General features: G+C 42.2%; 1 protein-coding gene and 1 long non-coding RNA gene across 3 annotated transcripts in view; one reads left to right on the top strand and one right to left on the bottom strand.

Annotated features, from left to right (window-relative positions):
• Positions 1 to 11103, bottom strand: part of TSPAN5 (tetraspanin 5) — an 85131-nt gene extending 74028 nt beyond the window's left edge. The window contains exon 1 of the mRNA XM_010411654.4: positions 10627 to 11103. Within this exon, the coding sequence (XP_010409956.1) occupies positions 10627 to 10707 (81 nt within the window). The 5' untranslated portion in view covers positions 10708 to 11103. The remainder of the gene's footprint in view (positions 1 to 10626) is intronic.
• Positions 10296 to 17873, top strand: LOC109146264. Of its 2 annotated transcripts, XR_005601741.1 has the most exons (4): positions 10296 to 10744; positions 12258 to 12462; positions 13919 to 13989; positions 16940 to 17873. It is a non-coding gene; the product is annotated as an uncharacterized LOC109146264 (long non-coding RNA). The 2 variants fall into 2 exon arrangements; XR_005601740.1 differs by lacking the exon at positions 16940 to 17873 and having other exon boundaries at positions 13919 to 14308.
• Positions 17874 to 18209: the final 336 nt, after the last annotated feature.

Raw genomic sequence — 18209 nt, 5'->3', positions numbered from 1 at the left:
CCTTCAAGTCCTGCTTTTAGGTACATAAGTTAATAAACTTCTGCTCTAGCAAATCAGAATTTTTTTTTAATTACTGCATTATTTTGTGGATATATTATATATATACATATATATATGCATGCATAGTGTTATATATATATATATATATATAAATGTATCTCCAGCGTTGAACGCATACTAACCATTTGCATGTAACAAGCCCCCAGAAAGGATACCACTTGGGAATGGATAATCACGACAAACTCTCTTCAGAAAGGTCACTTGCCACCCCATCTAGCAGGCCACACCAATGAAGGATTAGCGTTTTTACAGGGAGTGGCACAGTGTTTGGAATAACATTTATGGGAAGGAAAAACCAGAGAGATAAATGATGGAGCTGTCCACTTAAGCTCAAATTTAGTTCACATTACAATAACCTTGGAAGATAATCACTGTTTATTGTTACTCCAACATCACTGAGCAAGCAGGAGTAAACAGATAACCACCATAACTTTTACAAAAACAGTGAAGATCAAAGTGCACCAGAGGGGTAGCACTTACATCTGCATAAAAGTCCTCACTGGAGTGAGCTAAATATTGACCCAGCATCGTGTCTTACACCTCTGTGTACACCATAGTCCAAAACCAATTCACTTGGAGCTGATCACTTTAAGTCGATCTATGCAGGGAAAGGAGAAGCTGGTTCTACCATCTTCCCACACTTCATTCTTGGAGCCAAACAGCAAATGAATAGAAATTGACCCAGGTGAGAGAGTTCTCAGCCAAATCTGGTAACTGACTGCTGTCAGTCCACTGAAGCTGCATTAACACATTTGGCTCTGCAGCTTTTTGCCAGCCTCAGCTGTTTGCAGCCTCCTGCTCTCATTCTGACACCAGAATTTGCAAGGCCGCACACCAAAACCAATCCTGAAAAGCTCCCACAACCAAAGTGGGAAGTGGCCCTGCAATAGAAACAGGTCCTCCTAGGCATACGGAGATGAAAAAAAATTGAGTTAGGCAGCAGTTCACATCCCCCCTTAATGGCCATAGAGAGAAAAAGAAACAAGAGAATAGTTGTCAAGCAATACTGAATAAAAACTGGACCTTAGTTATTTTTTAACTGCAATCATACATATTTTTTATATATATTTTATAGTCTTCACAAGCCAGTTGGATGAATTTTCATCTAGAAATTAATTGGATAACTCCTTGGAAAAGAGGAATTCTAATTTTACAAGTCTTACCTCTTCTTTTTAAATTATTTTAATTATATATTTAACTATTCTTTAATTATATATTTAATCATTGTTGGACTGACTGAATTCACACATACTCCTGTAGACATATACCCACATGAACTGGCAGTCAGGAAGACAATTTCTACAAAACTATCTTTTACCCACATGGAACAGGGAATCTTTCTCGTTTTATATTTAAATGGCAAAAATTAAAATTAAAGAATCTGAAACCCTTGCTCTGTGCATAGTAGAACCCCCCAGTATACTCCCAGCTGAGAGGTGCCCACGGTACTTGGCAACCCTTCTCATTATCTGATTTCTGTTTTGAAACGTCACCATTTCCAAATTCTGCGCTCCAGTCTGAAACACTCCAATCACATGGCATTGCAGAGACTCTTCCACAAGGTGACATAGTTAATTGAAGCACAGCACAAAGCAACAAAACCTTTGCCATACATTATCTATGAACCTTTTCCTCAATGTCTCTGCTCCTATATATAAACCATTTACAGCACATAGAGGGAACTTTCTTCAAACTTTTTAAATCACAGGATTTTTAAATCACAGCCCATTGGCAAACAGAATGTAGCAGAAGGGATGCAGTTCAATGAGAGGCAAGCACACAGAACCCAGCCTCACAAGGGTAAGTATATGCCCTACACATGGGTACGTAAAGCAAAGGTATCCAACAGGGAGAACCTGTAGTGCAGGCTCGGACAAAATGACAGGCACGAGGTGGGTCTGCTTGGGATGACATCCCACACACAGAGCTGCTGCACCTTTGCTTGGGGCACCAGAGCTCAGTTGAGAGAGCCTGCCCTCTTGACACAGAGAAAATTGTGACACAAAATAATGTTCCATGTCATGGAAGATTTGCCCCTAAATCAATATAAATTAAGTTGGACTCTCATCACACATAATCCACTAACACTAGGAAACACTCCATAGGCCAAGTTACTGCAAGCATCCTTGCAGTATCATTTATTTCATACTCAGTACCCTCTAACAGTAGCTTCCTAGAGCAATGACAGCAGACATACTCAGGTTTTAACTGATCAACACCATGCTGATGAAGTGAACAAAACAGAAGTCTCTATGAACCCAAAATATTGCACGTATCTAAAGACGTCTAGTCTTCTTTTAATGCCTTCTCTGAATTCAATACGACAAAGAAGGACCAAACACTTTTAGAAATAATGTTACTTGCTTACTGAGGAGAAAGAGAACCTATTTAAGCAAAAGCTCCTATAATTCTTTGGTTGTTTTTCCCCTGTAAGAAGTTTTGCTGTTGGGAAAACCAGGAGGCAGCAAATACAGAATAGGTACAAAGTGTTTTCATAGTATTTATTCGCTTTGCTGCAAAAGGAAAAAAGCTCTTCTGTCACCACACATCAGGAATGTTGCTTGAAATGATTTTCAATATGATTTGATGTAACAGAGTCTTCACTAGGAGCAGAGGCATTTTCAAGGCCTGGAAGAGGCATATTGATTTTTCCCAGTTCTGTGGGAAATTGACAGTTCATTCACAAGATCCTCTGTGTGTGATGAAATACTTATTCTAAATGCTGTCCAGAGGAAAGTGACTGGAAAGCTGAAACATTAGCTGAAGAATCTGATGTGGAGACTGATGTGCATTAAAATAAATACTGCAACAGCCTCATTTAGTTTATAATGCTAAAGGAGTAGGATCTGACTATTTTTAGCATCTCTGCAAGTCAGGCCATCTGGAGGTTATATGAGATCACACTGAGTCAGAGTTTGATACCAAATCAAGCACCCCTGACTGCAAGCCTCAGTGTGTTAGTGACATTTTTAAATGCCAGCATACGGAGAAGGCTGAACTGCTCTAGATCTCTGTGGATGTTACAGAAGCAGCTACACTGAGCACTATGCCAACAGTGACATCCACCCACACCAACCCTTACACCTGTACAAAATACTGCTGAAATCAGGGAAAATCTCTATCCACAGAGAACCGCATGGGAGAGACTGGGAGGGCCGCTGGCTCGAAATATTTTGGGTGCATGTACAGGAGAAGAGGTAAGTCAGGCCTTGCTCTGGGGAGGTGATGCCCTGCTCTGCACACACACATCCCCCTCTGGGCCTGTATCCCAGCCACACAGTGGTAACCAGTCCCTGCCACACCAGAGGCAATGCTCCACATCCCATCCCTGGAGCCCCAGTCTAGCCCCAGAGGGGCCAGATGACCCTAAGTCCAACCTGGGGGAAGGGCTCAGGAAAGCCAAGGGTACTGAACTGAAGCATGAGGCAAGCACAGGTCTTGACTCTACCTCCTCTTGGAATTTCTATCAGCTGAACACTGCTGGAACCAGGAGTGGTAGCTATACTTGTTCTTTTCTGTATCTTTCCTGTCTTTCTCTCTTCCTCTTTCTTCTTCTAACTCCCTCTTCTCAGAGTTTTGAGTAACTCAAAATCAGACAGGCTTGGAGTTTGCTTACTTGAACGGGCTATGTTAATGCTCTGTGAAGTGTTTTATGTTGAGTGAATGCTGCTCTAAACTTTTGCCAAAGTTATCTGATTTTCTGAAGTTGCCAGCGAAGTTTTTTGTTGTTTTGACCTCTTGAGAACATCTTGTCAGCATTTCTCCTGTGCATCTAACTCAAGAGCACGTGAGAAACTGTAAACCCTTTCAGGAGTCTCATTAAGTGAGTGTTTTTTGGGGCCTTGCATCACGAAATAAGCTATTTTGTGGCAGCAGCAGCAGCACGATCACAAAAAATGGGATGTTTTGCAAATTCACATGATAGTACAATGAAAAAGAAAGGTTATTCTTTACTGATTTAAGGCCTAATGTATTGCTGGATTTTGCACTGTAAAACTGTTATGAAATGCAATTCAGTATATTCATCAGAAATTGGACAAGCTTTTTTTGTTTTAATTCTTTACCTCATTGTAACAATATTTGCTAATTTTTAATGAGAAACAGACAAACTGTACACGAGTACAAAGTCACCATGAAATTCTAGCTAATGTAAAAGTCAGAAATGAAGAAGTTTAAAATACTACCATACTGGAAGGCACTTTCATGGCTAATGCTGACAGTGACTTCTGGGTCATCTCTAACAGAGCTGGGTTACTTCATGAGCTGTTCAGCTCCTTGCTCTCCTGTCTACATCAATAAAACAATTACAGTCCTGTTGACAGGCTACTAGCCATGCATTTGAGAAGCGTGCTGCAAATTTTGGGCAAAACAAGGCTCTCCTGAAGCACTGTAGTTTAAGACCAGAATTTCCTAGCTGGTAGAATTAGGTCAAGTGATTATTTTGGGTCAAAAATATTTTCTCTCACCTCCGGTTTTAACTGAAAGCAAAACATTGTATTCTAAATGCCCATAGCAAATCTTCACAGGTTACTGCTTTTGGTTAATGGAGTATGAACTGTTGAAGTATCTAGCCTGAGCACTTAACAACACATCAGCTTCTGGCTCCAAATTTATAACTTGTAGCACCCCTGGTGCCAAAAACAGCTTATCGTGCTTTTTCAACATAGACTTCAAAACGTCTATTCGTAGAACTGGGACTCAAAAGAAAAGGAAGTGATGTTTCACTAACTGTAAGTTTAAGTTTCTCATCCTCTACCAATCATTAACTTGCATCTTACAGAGTTGGAGGAATAAAGAATAAATTAAAGTTCACTAAGAAGTACATCAGGATTATGATAATTCTATAGAATTAGGTCTTAGAGAGCATTCTTAAATAACAGACTACATACATACTTTCAATCCTGTCCACTGGAGAGGATAGAGAAGTCCCTTACATTTTTCTTCTTACTACTCTCCACACAAAAAAAACCTCTGAACCCCTCTTCTCCCCCTCCAAAAAAAAAGCCTTTCCCTTCCACATCTTCCATCTGAAAATTACCCTAAATCAACTGCACCTTGTATGTAATTTTTTTGTTTGTTTACAAGAACATGTTTTCTGGGTTCTCATCTGGAAAAACAAAGTCCTACTTCCCCAGAACAGCTCATGCCTTCCCTACATGCCTGTTACATCATCCACTACAGTTGAATATGTACATCCGAATACATACACCAAAAAGTTCACAGTGCAAAGACTGCCTTATTAGAATTAAGGTAGCACAACCACCTTCAAATTCAATGTTGCAGAACATGGATTTGTTGCCTTTATTATGGAAATATTATCAACATGCAACAAGGGCAATGGGATTAGGACCAATGATAATTTCTTTTTGCACACACAAATACCATAAGATGTTTCACTCGCAGAAGTATTCTGTTGGGGCTGCCTGTGCTCTGGGTGCCATTCACATGGATCAGCTTTTCTCTGACTGGGACACTGAAGATTCAAAATTGACTCTTCATACTTTGAGACAGATGTGTCACCAGAAAAAACATACTGTGACAATTCAATCAAGGTGGAAGACTGGTAAATATATTTAGCAAATTCATCTTTAACACAGAAGGAAAGTATATAAGCTGCATATGATAGTTCCAATAATATTCTCTTGAAGCACATTGACATCAAACAAGAGAAGTCACAATTAATCACGTGTTTTCTCTAGTTCTAGTTCCCTTATGCTTCTTCAATCTTTTAGGAAATAGAAACATCAAATAACTTAAAACAGTAATACAGTTATGAACACCCAATTTTGACAAAACAAATATTTATGAGAAAGGAAATAGTTTCTCCCATGTTCCTCACCTATTTCTTTTTATATTACCAATGATACACCCTACCACAACGTTATGAGGGAATACAAGGCAAGGAAAATTTTTATTCTAAGTATGACCTCTACAAATCTGAAGTAAGTCCCCCGGAGCCAGCAGTTACTAAATTTTTATATGCATTTGAAAGACTGAGGCTACATCTGCTGAAAGAGACACTGAGGAATTCAAGAATCCCGACCTCACAATAATGCACCTATTTCACCAATATATACGCCCCCAACCTTTCACTGTTACAAAACAGTGGAGTACTTGCCCAAAACAAGCATTATTCTCTTTCTGACATGACCACAGGTGGAATGCTTAGCTATGCTTCATCTGTGCTATGAAGAAATGTAAAATGAAAAAATAAAAGCCATTTGATCATAAAGGGGGAGAGGAGGGAAATGAACGGAATGCTTCCACTTCTACTGCAAGGACATCCTCCCAGTGCAAAGATCAAATGCTACAGAACGCATTCCAAAATTGCATGGAACAAGCCTCACATTGATTTGTTTGGGGTTTTTTTTAACCACTGTGGCAAGGGAAAAATTACATAATCAAAACTTCCTTGTGGATATCTGAAAACCAGCTGACATCAGAGAATTATCTTCTCCCCCTTTGAAAAATAAACTATCAACAATGTACAAAATTTAATAAGCAATCTACTGGTTGTCCTTTAAAGGTCAGTGCACTTGTCCAACACTTTTCCTGTAACACACTTACATAACCTTATTTTCTTCCCGCTACCTCTCTGTAATTCAGAAGACTATCTAGATTCCCATATAGTTGCCATCAAATACAGCAGATGCCAAGCAAATTAAAACACGAGTTATGACTCGTAGTATGCTGATGTATCATAATTGCAGCATAGCTCATAACTTAGAATGAATCACCAGATAAAGTTTCTGAGGCGTCAGTGCTTTTTATACATCTTTCCAATTAGACCAGGGTCAGTAGAATCAAGTGTGGATTGAAATATAGATCTTAACAATGGTATACATCCACCGTTTCCATAAATATAAAAAAGCATAGAGAACAATTAAAAACACTTCTTGAAACTAAAAGTCAGCCTAAAACTGTCTTTCTAAAGTAAGGGGGAAATAGTTCTTGCCCTTTGTGAAGCAGGCCAGCCTACTTTAACCTTTAGCACCATGCCTTTGACATCGTTCTACATGGAAGCCAAAGGGGGAAGGAGGTGTTGTTTGCTTGCTTGCTTTGAGTACAGAAAAGTGTTCTCTGTTACCTCATATTACAGCTTTATGCTTTACCGAGACAAGACCAGAACGGCTCATGAAAAAGCAGTGCCTACCGCAGCAGCTGCCAGCCGAGACAGGCAGCACACGGAGCGTGTGGTGCTTTAGCACCAGCAGAATGGCAGTGGAGCTAAAGCACAGGTGTGTGCACAACCAGCAGGACAGCAGCTGAGCAGTGTAAAGGGAAACACGACACTGAGTTCCAGCCTTAGATTTAGATGCATTTGTGCCTATTAGCTCTCTGTTCCAGAATATTATTTTGGAGACTGCCCAATCAGATTTCCTTTTCCATGACAGAATAGTCTCATAAAATAAGCTTTCCTGAACAAACATTTCCAGAGTATTTATCAACTTTAACACTGAATTTCCAAAAGAAATTAAGCCTGCAAATACATCTAGAACATTAATTATGCATAGATTCAGCAGATAATATTGTCTTCTACAACAGTACGAAACACATATTTAGGCACAAATACGTTACCTGGAGTGGTGCAAGCCTGAGAACTATCTCCTAAAAAAGAATACTGTCACCTTTAGTCACAACTAAAGTCACACAGCATTGGAGTGCAACTTTCCCATATTAATTGTCCTAATAATTCTCTTGTGGTTTTTAAGGCATAAAATACCTGACCAGCACAAAACAAAAAAGACAAAAAGGTCTGGTAATTTATTTTGCCCCTATTCTGTGGCATTTAAAGTCTCAGATTCTTTGTAATAACTTGAGTTTAAGTAGCAAGTACAATCATTCCCCACATAATTTCAGCAGATCTGTAATATTCCTCTATTCAAAGCACTGACAATTTTCTTGTCAAAATCATTGCTCTTCCAACTCAGTTCTCTTTATTTTTAGTCCACTGTTTTATGATGCAGAATAGAGAGTATATTCTTTGTTTACATTTACATTTTAAAAGGTTGTGTTAAAACCACTACATAATAACACTCAGATAGAAGGTCTAACAAGGTGTGCTATATATCTCCCTGTTTGCAAGATCCTGGAAAGTGTCATGGGGTTAATATGATCACCTCTTTGTCATTTCGATCTATTTACAATGACTACATTAGTGGCTATTTTTGATTACCGCTTTCTGTAAACAATCAATTGAATTTTCATTTTCATTTTCATTTCATTTTCATCAATTTTCATTTACAGCTTTTCTGGCCCAGTTACTGAAGGGTCTGCTATTACTTCAGTATAAACAACATTAACATGTATTCAACAAGAGTATCTGCCTAGGTTTTCACTCCAAATCAGGAGAGACATGGTAATAAATGCTGGCTCTCTCATAAAGAGATTACAATATTCTAAAGAAATTACTAAACTCTCAAAGTGCTTGGTCTTTGTGAATTTCAAGAAGTTTAGCCAGGAACACAAATGAGACAATTAGCATTTTGCAAAAGAGGAAATCTGCAAGCAAGGGCCACACATCGAGCAAGTGGCAGAGTGGGTGATACACAATTGTATTTTTTCAGGCTTTCAGATTAGCATTCCAGCAGTATAAAGCCTTTAGCCCATTCAGTTACAACAGAGGCACACCTGCCATCATGCAGAAGCTATGCTGCATCAGCCTCAGGAACACAGAAATAAGAAAAAGACTAGTTACAGAAAACCTAAAACATAACCACTTCCCCACTTGCACCATCCACACATTCACCTGCAGAGAATAAAATGAAGGAAATTACAGAACATAGAGCTTCTGACAGACCAACAGTGTGTGAAAGGCCAAGTTAACATGGCTATGTAGATTCCACCATAACTTCCCTCTCTCAGTCCAAGGACACAGCACGCAAGTGTTCCTCACACTACTTGCTCCCTGCTGAAAAGTATCTGTGTTCACAGCAACATATGCCCAGCAGAATCAAAACAAAAAAACAGACAAGGGAAAAGAACCATGGCAAACTCAACAACCAAAAACTGAGCCAAGAGTACAATCACAACAGCTCTATAGGGTCAGAATAATACAAAGCTTGCTACCGTTCATCTGCAGGGGTCGGTCTGGGGCCAAGTAAACACTGACATAAAGCCACAGTCACCTTCACTCTCGCAGCATATCTTCTTGTTTAAGGCAAGGTATTACAGTATAAATGGACTTAATCAAAACCGCCATCCTTTCAAAACATCTTCTTCAGGTATCTTAATTTTCCAGGAACATAGACCTGAGGTTAGCTATGGATACCTGCTATCCACGTAACCACTGTCCTCTGTTCTCCCCAAGGGGACAATCAGAAGCTCAGCACTGCTCAGAAGGTTTCTCTCCTCTATTCCTCCCTACCTTCATCCATAACTTTCAAGTTGATGTTGGGGCTTTTTTCTCCAATTCTCCTTTCTAGTCCAAACAAGCTGCTATATGGGATATGTATTCAACTTGCTTCCAAAGCCCCTCAAAAACACACCCACACCATCTGGGTTCAATCCAGAGCTCGATGATCCTGGTGGGTCCTTCCAACTCAGAATGTTCTGTGAATCTGTGAAGCTGGGTTTATGCGTGTTTCTCACTGCTGTGCAGAATACCTCATGGAAAGAGGGGAACTGTACATGTAAGAGCCTTCACCTGACTTTAACATTCCATGCAGTGAGAAGACCTCATCACTCACATGTGTGTGAGAAGGCTCACCCCCTCCCCTCCCCCTCTGTGGTTATGAAATTTGGTATGAACATCCGAAAACAGCTGCTTCTCTTTCAAATCCAACACATCGAGAAGATGCTAGAAGTACTGTTACAGGCAGGTTACATTTCACTGTACAGTTCTGCCTACTCTACAGCCGGTGGGGAATGGTGCAACAAGATACTGTGCAGGCAGATCAAGCAGCACAGCCAGGAATCCCAACAAATGCCCAAACAGGCCTCCTACGGGCTTGCACTTTAGGGATGGGTGGAAATACCGTTTCCCCCCTCCTCCATCCTATTATTGCTACTACTACTATGTGTTAATAGCTAATCATAATAAACCATACACAACTTCATCACTGTGAAATCATTAAACAGCACTGTGCAGAGAACCTGAGCTGTGATTCTTTCTATTATTTGCATCTAACAGGGATGGCAGCGTGAAAACATGCAGATCAATTCGTTCTCCAGGCCTGGGTGCCTGGTTGCTCCCTTCCTCTCCCACCACAAAGCAGAGGTCGTGGAAGGAAGAAGGGAACAGGAAAAAAGAAAAAGACGGGGAGAGGGGAAGAAGGCACTAAACCCGCTTTACAACAAAAGCAATTAGGAGAGCCGGAAGGGAAGAGGAACCGGCACCCCCGGGAGGTGGAGGAATGCAGCACCACAACTTGCCCGGGGAAGGGCTGACCGGAGGCAGCGGCACCCCGGCCTCGCACCCGCACCTCATCCAAAATCCCCCCGCCGCCTCACGCCGGGCTGTCACACGTCCCTGTCGCTCCTGGCCGTGTTCAGCCCGGGAGCGGCGACGGCCGGGGAGGTGGAGGAGGAGGAAGCAGAGGAAGACGCAAAAACGGCCCCACTTACCCAGAAAATGACATTGAAGCCGAAGATGAAATATTTGATGCAACAACTGACTTCAGGCCCCTTGTAGTGCTTTCCGGACATCCTCTGCGCTCATGAAGACGCTTTGCTCGCAGCCAGGGTGAGAACCAAAAGGGGGGGGGGGGGGGGTGGTGAGGGAGAGGGAGAATGGAGAGGAATAAAAAACAAAAACAAAAACAAAAAAGGAGGAAGACCAGGAGGAGGCGTCCGGGAAGACTGGAAGGAGGGTGGGGGGCAAGACTATGAGGAGGGGTCCGGGGGCGGCGCCGCGGGCAGAGCTCAGGGCCGGCTCCCGCGCCGCGGGGAGATGCGGCAGGAGCGGCGCGGCGGCGGGTCGGCTCCGACTTGCCGGGCGCCGGAGATGGCCGGCGAGCAGCTCCCACCTCCTCCTCCTCCTCCTCTTCTCCCGCATGGAGGAGGCCCCGGCTGCTCGCGGCGGGAGGCAGGAGAGAGCGACAAGGAGCGGGGCGGCCGCCGGGAAAGGCACCGCCGGGGCAGGATCGGCCCGGGCAGAGGCCGACGCCGCGCGCCCCCTCAGCGCCAAGGGCCGCCGCTCGCGCCCCGCCCCGCCCCGCGGCGTGATTGGCAGCGCCCCCCGCCAATCCGACCGCGAGAAGGCCGAGGGCGCTGAGGGCGGGGCGGGAGCGGCCCTGAGGCTCCGCCCGGCCCGGGCGTGCCAGGCTGAGGGATTCCATCCTTGCATCCCGCCATCCCTCCAGCCTTCCATCCCTCGATCCCTCCGCTCCAACTGCCCGGGGTGGCGCAGGCCAGGGAATGCCGAGACGGCGAGGACTGGCCCCGCCTGGCACGGAGAACACCGCTCCGCAGCGGGAGAGCTGCCAGGCGGGCAGCACCAGTTCTAGGCTGGCTGCGGTAACGAGGAGGAGCAAGACCGTAATCTCACCGTGGAGGTTGTTCTCAATGGGCGCCGTCAGATCGCGTCCCACATGATCTGGTATGCGCCACACGCGCAGAAACACATGAAGAACCATTTTACAATGATTGCTAGAGTTTATATTTTAACATCCCCTGAGTTTATATTGAACCTGACAGCTATAAAGTTTTATGGCTTAGTTGTATTCTACATGCTGTTTGGGATTGAGAGTGTACATGGTCTGGCATTAACAGCATAATTAATCGGTTTTCTTTGCTGTAGAATGTCGTCATTTCAATGGATCAAGCCTTCAAAGTTTCCTGGTCCAGCTCTAAGAGTCTGGAGGAGGCTCAGGGGTGACCTTATCACTCTCTACACCTCTACAGGAGGTTGGCCTCTTCTCCCACACAACCGGTGACAGGATGAGAGGAAATAGCCTCAAGCTGTGCCAGGGGAGGTTTAGGTTGGACATTAGGAGGCATTCCTTCACAAAAAGGGTTGTTAAACATTGGAATGGGCTGCCCAGGGAGGTGGTGGAGTTACAGCCCCTGGTGGTGTTTAAGGAATGACTGGATGTTGCACATAGTGCCATGGTCTGGTTGACAAGGTCGGGATTGGTTAAAGTTGGACTCGATACTGGAGGTCTTTTCCAACCTAATTGATTCTGTGCTTATGTGATTCTGCAAGTACAACTCTTAATTCAATTCTTTATAATAAATTACACTTCCCATCTCTACAGGATTGCTAGATAACACACTTCAGAAGCATATACTTATAGAACTATGGAAGACAGTCTTGGTTCAAGATCACATCATATCAGTTATGGGGCCTTGTCGTGAGTCTTTTTTGAGAGCGAAGAGAAATATTTATCTGTCACATCTGGTAGACGTTGAGAAGAAATAGCATCTGCTGAAATGGATCCATGAAAATAAGCAATGTTTCTGGTAAATGAGAAATTAATGCAACACATCTATACACTTTAACTGTGACTAGTTTATCGCATGAATGTTATCCCTGTGTCTATTGTTAACACTGTCTTTGCAAGACCATCCGTGGGAAGAGGGTAGAAAATGGTGACTAATTAGTAATGTACGTGGTCTGTACCAGTGGATAAAGGCACATCACCACTTACAGTAGGGTATGGTAATAACGTATATATTAAGGTACTGTTTTTACAAGTGGCTTCAAATATTTGTGACAGCTTGTACAAACATTTATAATGTTACTGTCATAACACGCTCCTAATATCACGTGTTGGCACCCTTTAGCATTTTAATGCTTCACAGGCAGAAGCAAAATATTGTAGAATAATATTTATTATGCTAAATTCAGTAACAACATCAGATGTTTTACCTGTTAGTCCATTGATTCCCAACAACTCAAAAAGAAATCAACCTACATCATTTATAGCATCATATTACATGAGTTCACTTGCTTTCTTAATCAAGCATAGTATTATCATTGCCAAGTGTCTTTTTAAAGCCAAAAGCATTTCACATTGTCCCATCATCTGATCAGTTTAAGGATGTCCGCTTTTAAGAGTTAGATTGCTCGCTTGAAGAGGGTATTGAACACACAACCCTGCTCTTTTTAATTCACTTTGTGTGTAATAAGCAAGCAGATAGCAAAGGCAGTAGAACAGCTTTGATGTAGGTAATTGATCTTCCTGAATGCCAGCTGTAGCAGAGCCTTCTGCACCTGCAGCAGCCTTTCTGCTTTGTAAACACATTTTGCCTCCTGTCCTAAACAAACAGGGATTAAAAAAATCCCTGTCCTTCAGCTTTGTGCCATCTCTTGTGGATTGCTTCTTACATGCTTTGGCCACCTAGGCCTGGAAGCTGAGCAAGATGACTGTGGCAGCACTTTAAATTCACTGTTAGTTACCAGTCAACACTGAATTCTACTGTGATGTTTTGGCACAAAAGCCTGAGGCGATACTAAGCAGGAGCAATATTACCTTTTCTTGCAGAAGGACAAGACAGTTATTCAAATTCCATCAGTTCATAATTCATCTGACAAGGCACAGGAGTACTAATGGGCGCTATTTCAATGACAAAGCTGGTTCTAGCAGCACAGTGCTTCATAACACCAGGAATGCTTTGATTTGCTACTGACATTGAGAAAAAGTCCCATCTGTATGACTAAATCTACTTCCCATCTCTAAGATATAAATGGACTTCTTCTGACTAAAGACTGGCCAACTCTAATACTAATAAGTGTGGCATGTTTGAGAAGTTCATATCTTAAAAGAGGTATAGTTGTGGACTCTGAAATTCTTACTTCCCACCAAGTAAAGAGTCCTCATCCCAATTCCTCAAATCAATCATTCCTTAGATCCAGTACTGCTGTCTTTGTGTCAGCTCCTGTTTTTTGATCTATGAATTCTTTGACATTTTCCAGGGAAAAGAAATGCAAACAGGAACGACTTGAGAAGAGAAATGGCAGAGCAGCACAGTGAAGGCTGTAGTTCCGTGAGTTATCCCATTGCCAATCTCACCTCGTGCCACATGCACAGAGATAAAGAGCTGTTGTCTAAGAAAAGTTCAGTGTCTGTGTCCATAAGTCTAGCTCTTTCTTAGACACTCCATTTTAGTGGGAATTCATAGGACAGCAATCTTTTTCCATGGCGAAACCATAGAGCTTTCTGACAGACAAGATTTATAGAGTCACAGGTATTTTTCAATCAATTTCAATATTTTTCAATCTAAATAACATACTAGCTCAAAATGCCACTTGTGTTCATTTTCTAGTTTTGTAACCATAAAACCACTTTGTTTTCTGCTTAGCAAAAGTGTGAGCACTGATGAGGGGACATTGTTTAGGTTTAGAAGAAATTCTGAGATAAGACTTTCACAGGACTAAACTCAAGTAGTGATACAAGTTGTATTGGCCCTGATGGAAGTGCATACTCTGCCCCAGATGTGACTTCAGCCTCCCTCAAGAATAACAAGTGCAAGTACTGGCTAATTACTGTTACGGGTAACACTGGTGAGTATTGAGCTGCTTTTTCATATGAAACTTAGCTCTCAATACTGGATAATAATATAATCTTGCAAGACCAACCCAGCATCATTATAATGTGATAACAACAACTTTGTTGTTAGGATGAGTCACAAAGCACGAAGCATGTCTATACATCTACAGGGTTAGAGGCCAGAAACTGATGCTAAGGCATACCAAATAACAACAAATAACCAGTTGCATTGTGTCTGATTTTACTTTCTCAAGACAATGTGTATCTGAGCCTTTATTTCTTTTTGTGTCAGGCACCTCGAGGTGCTGCCTGAGCTCCTTGTGAGAGGAAGGGGTGGGAGTGCTGGCACACTTCTGCCCACGGTCTGCAGGCAGGGGCAAAGGAACGGCCGGGTCTGCGGCTGCACCACGGTGCTGCTTGGGGCAAACATCCTGACACACAGCTCTGTTTCTTTAGTGGGTGCTGTGCCTCAGCAAGCCCCTGCTCTGGAGCTTTTTACAGAGCTCTTCCTTTATTCCCTGGCAAGTCTATAAAACAGTGAAACAGGAATAGTATGACATACCTGGTCCATAGCTCACTGTCATGCAGTGGCTGCAAGTGTGGTTCCAAGCACTCATACAACCAAACTGGCTCCAAAGGGCATTAAGTATGAGGTAGTTCTTACAACCGTTTCATGGACATGACAGTGACAGGGTTTAATGAGATAAAGCATATGCATTATTCTACAAAAAGATTTGGAGTCCTAAATTAGGGATGACTGCAATCAGTGTGGGTAGTCACCTCCCCTTCCATTACTGGTGCTACTGGACCATGGTCATTAATATGGATATAAACTTAGACTCCAGTAAGTGCCAAATTTATCTTTTTAACTTTGAATTGCTAAAAGCATTAGACAAACTCTGCAAATTTGGAAGCTGCTCACTTCCCAAACATGGACTATTGCTTGCGTATACCTGAAGGTTCAGGTATAATTTTTGATGATGCTCTGTCCAAAAGGACAACAGGTGTTTATCCTATAACAGAACACCATATGATCATTAGGTTTTTCAAGGCCTTCTGAGCTGCTTTCAGCCGTTCCTCATCATACAATACAGGACACACTCAACTCAGAGGTTTAACTTACAATGTTTGCTCTGTAATACCACTCAGGAGAGTGACTGTTTCCTCTGAGTGTGTTTTTAATGGTGATAAGATTTTCTGCAAATCCACCATTTTAAGTAATCTTTGAGAATGTTTCCCTTCCAGGGTTTCCTTTACTTAGGCCATAACCACCTGAGCTTCTCCTATCCTCCCATCTTCTCCTGTGATGATTTTTGTTTCTCCTGGGAGCCTGGATCAGAGTTTACCGCAAGAACAATCCCTCAGGAATCATTCTGGCACCTTTTTCCAGAAACATTTGTAAACCTGTCAGAAGGTCAGGGAGTGCAAGCAGGTGGTGGGATGAGAGTGCGCAACTGTAAATCTGGCTGTTGTAGGCTTTAAGTTGCAGCCAGAGTGGTAGGAGGGGAGGCTAGCAGAGCAATTCATCTCAGAGCCCAGCTTTCAGAAGTTTTCCACCATGGCCTGGCCAATAATTGAGCTAAAAGGCACTGGAGTACCTGTTTGGCTAGCTTGGTCAGGAGTTCAGCCCCCAGACCTCTGTGCAGGCAGGGACTTAAATTGTCTTGCTGAGAACAGAGTAGAAAAAGCCAGCTGTGCAAAAAGCTCTCATTTCCAATCCAAGGAACATTTTTTTCATTGCTTTTTGATTCAAATGGCTATAGAGATGCTGTGATCTGAAGGGACTTTATGTCCTTGCCTTCACAGCAGAGCTGATCCAAAACCCTCTGGGGAGAGCAACAAGGTGCACAAGGGAGTCAGCACCTGCTGGAGGAGGGCCCAGATATGCAGTGCAGCCTGGCTGCAGGGAGCCACCTCCTACCCTCTGTCAGGAACAGGCTTGCTCATCTGAGCCATGGAAAGAGAAGTGACAAAAATGCTGTCATATCTGCTGTGACACTGGTGTCTCCTGTCTGTCAGACTACACAACAGGGTGCATCAAGGGCCTCTAACAGTTTATTAGGACTGTGCAGTGAGCTGATAATCCCAAAGGAAGGTTGGTGATACATTTAAGCTGATTTCCTGACAAGACAATTTTCTGTCTGTTTCTTCATACCCACCTTCTCTATTCACATCCAGTGACAGCTACCACATAGCTGGATAAAGATACCAGTTTCCTTTACCTTTACACTTCTGATTTCTCAGATGTTATGCAGAGCTGCCACAGCAAACATAGCACTTGTAATAGCACCAGTGAACAGGTGTTTTACAGCAGTATTCTGTATAGCTTATATCAGTGGACCTGCTTAGGAACAAGGTAAATAAAATAAGTTTATTTAAACATTACCAAAAGGCATAAAAGAGCAGTACTAGAGTGATTACAAACCATGGCTTTTTGTTTCCCACAGTTGTCAAAGGAGGAATACAAAATGCCTGTGATAATGCTACATCTTTGACATTCTGTGCTCATCAACAACATTCTGCTTGTGACGGGATCAAGTAGGACTTTGTTTCTGCACGACTTCCAAACGTGAGGTTGCACTTCATAAATAATCTACACATGTTACCCTTCAGGCACCTGTAAAAAGGAAGCACTTCAAAAAATTTACAATTTACTTGTTTGCAAGTCCACTAAATGGAAATTTCCAAGCCTTTCTTACTTTCTCCCGTTGCATTAACAAAACCAGAAACCTTCCTGCAGATGAGAACAGAGTAGCCACTAATATTCTTGTTGGACTGAACAATTACTTTTGAAGTCTGTTTATTCAGAGGCTCATCATTTGCTGTATGCCTCACTACCTGTATTTCTCTGTGAGTCTTGATGGGTGGAGTTCATTTTAATTTCCTGCTCTTCTACCACACTAGTTACACCATCAGCTTTTTTCTTTTTTTTTGCTGTCATAGTGCTTTAAAAAAATTGAACTGTGAGAGACTGCTACTTAAAAAAAGAAAAGAAAACCCACCCCAGAACTATTTCTAGATTCATCTCCATCTTACTATTTCATGTATCACCATCTTTAGGCACAACTTCAGACTCCCACAAAGCTGTTAAAGTGCCCTAAGATTTCCAGGTTTGATATTTTAGATTATACTACCTTGGAAGCAGGGACAATGATTCCTCCTTGTTCCTGAAAACGGCAAGCATAAAACGCCAGTGCTGTGACAGCAAAACAGCTAAAATAATTTTAATTTAAAAACATACCTCTCTCTTGTTTTGAACTCAGGATACAAATACATCTATAGACACACAATGTGAACCCAGTAAATACAAGTAACAGAGCTGAAAATGTGAAGAGACTGATAAGGAAAAAAAAAAAAAAGTGGTATCTTCAAGAAACAGAAGAAACAGATTCCTTGCCTATTCCTCTTGTCTGGTTTCAGGCAGGAAAAATCTCCCTTTTGAAGCAGACCTTCTTGCTCTGTATAATATATCAGTCTGCAATCTCTGCAATCTGCAAATGTCAGGAAAGTTGACATTTTTCATCCAGAGGTATTAATTTTTTGAAGATATTGACTGTGGGCAAAAGAATTTTTCTTAAAGGAAAGACATTGCTGCCCCAAATCACAGTGACATGTATGTCAGTGTCTAAAAGTTTTGCAGATTTCACATCACCAAAATCACCAGATCAAAGTACGTGGCTGTGACTATCCAGGACACTATGATGCTGCATTCCAGTC

Source organism: Corvus cornix, chromosome 4 (genome assembly GCF_000738735.6).
Source record: "Corvus cornix cornix isolate S_Up_H32 chromosome 4, ASM73873v5, whole genome shotgun sequence".
NCBI classification, from domain to species: Eukaryota; Metazoa; Chordata; class Aves; order Passeriformes; family Corvidae; genus Corvus; species Corvus cornix.
This window is presented reverse-complemented; position numbering and strand designations above follow the sequence as displayed.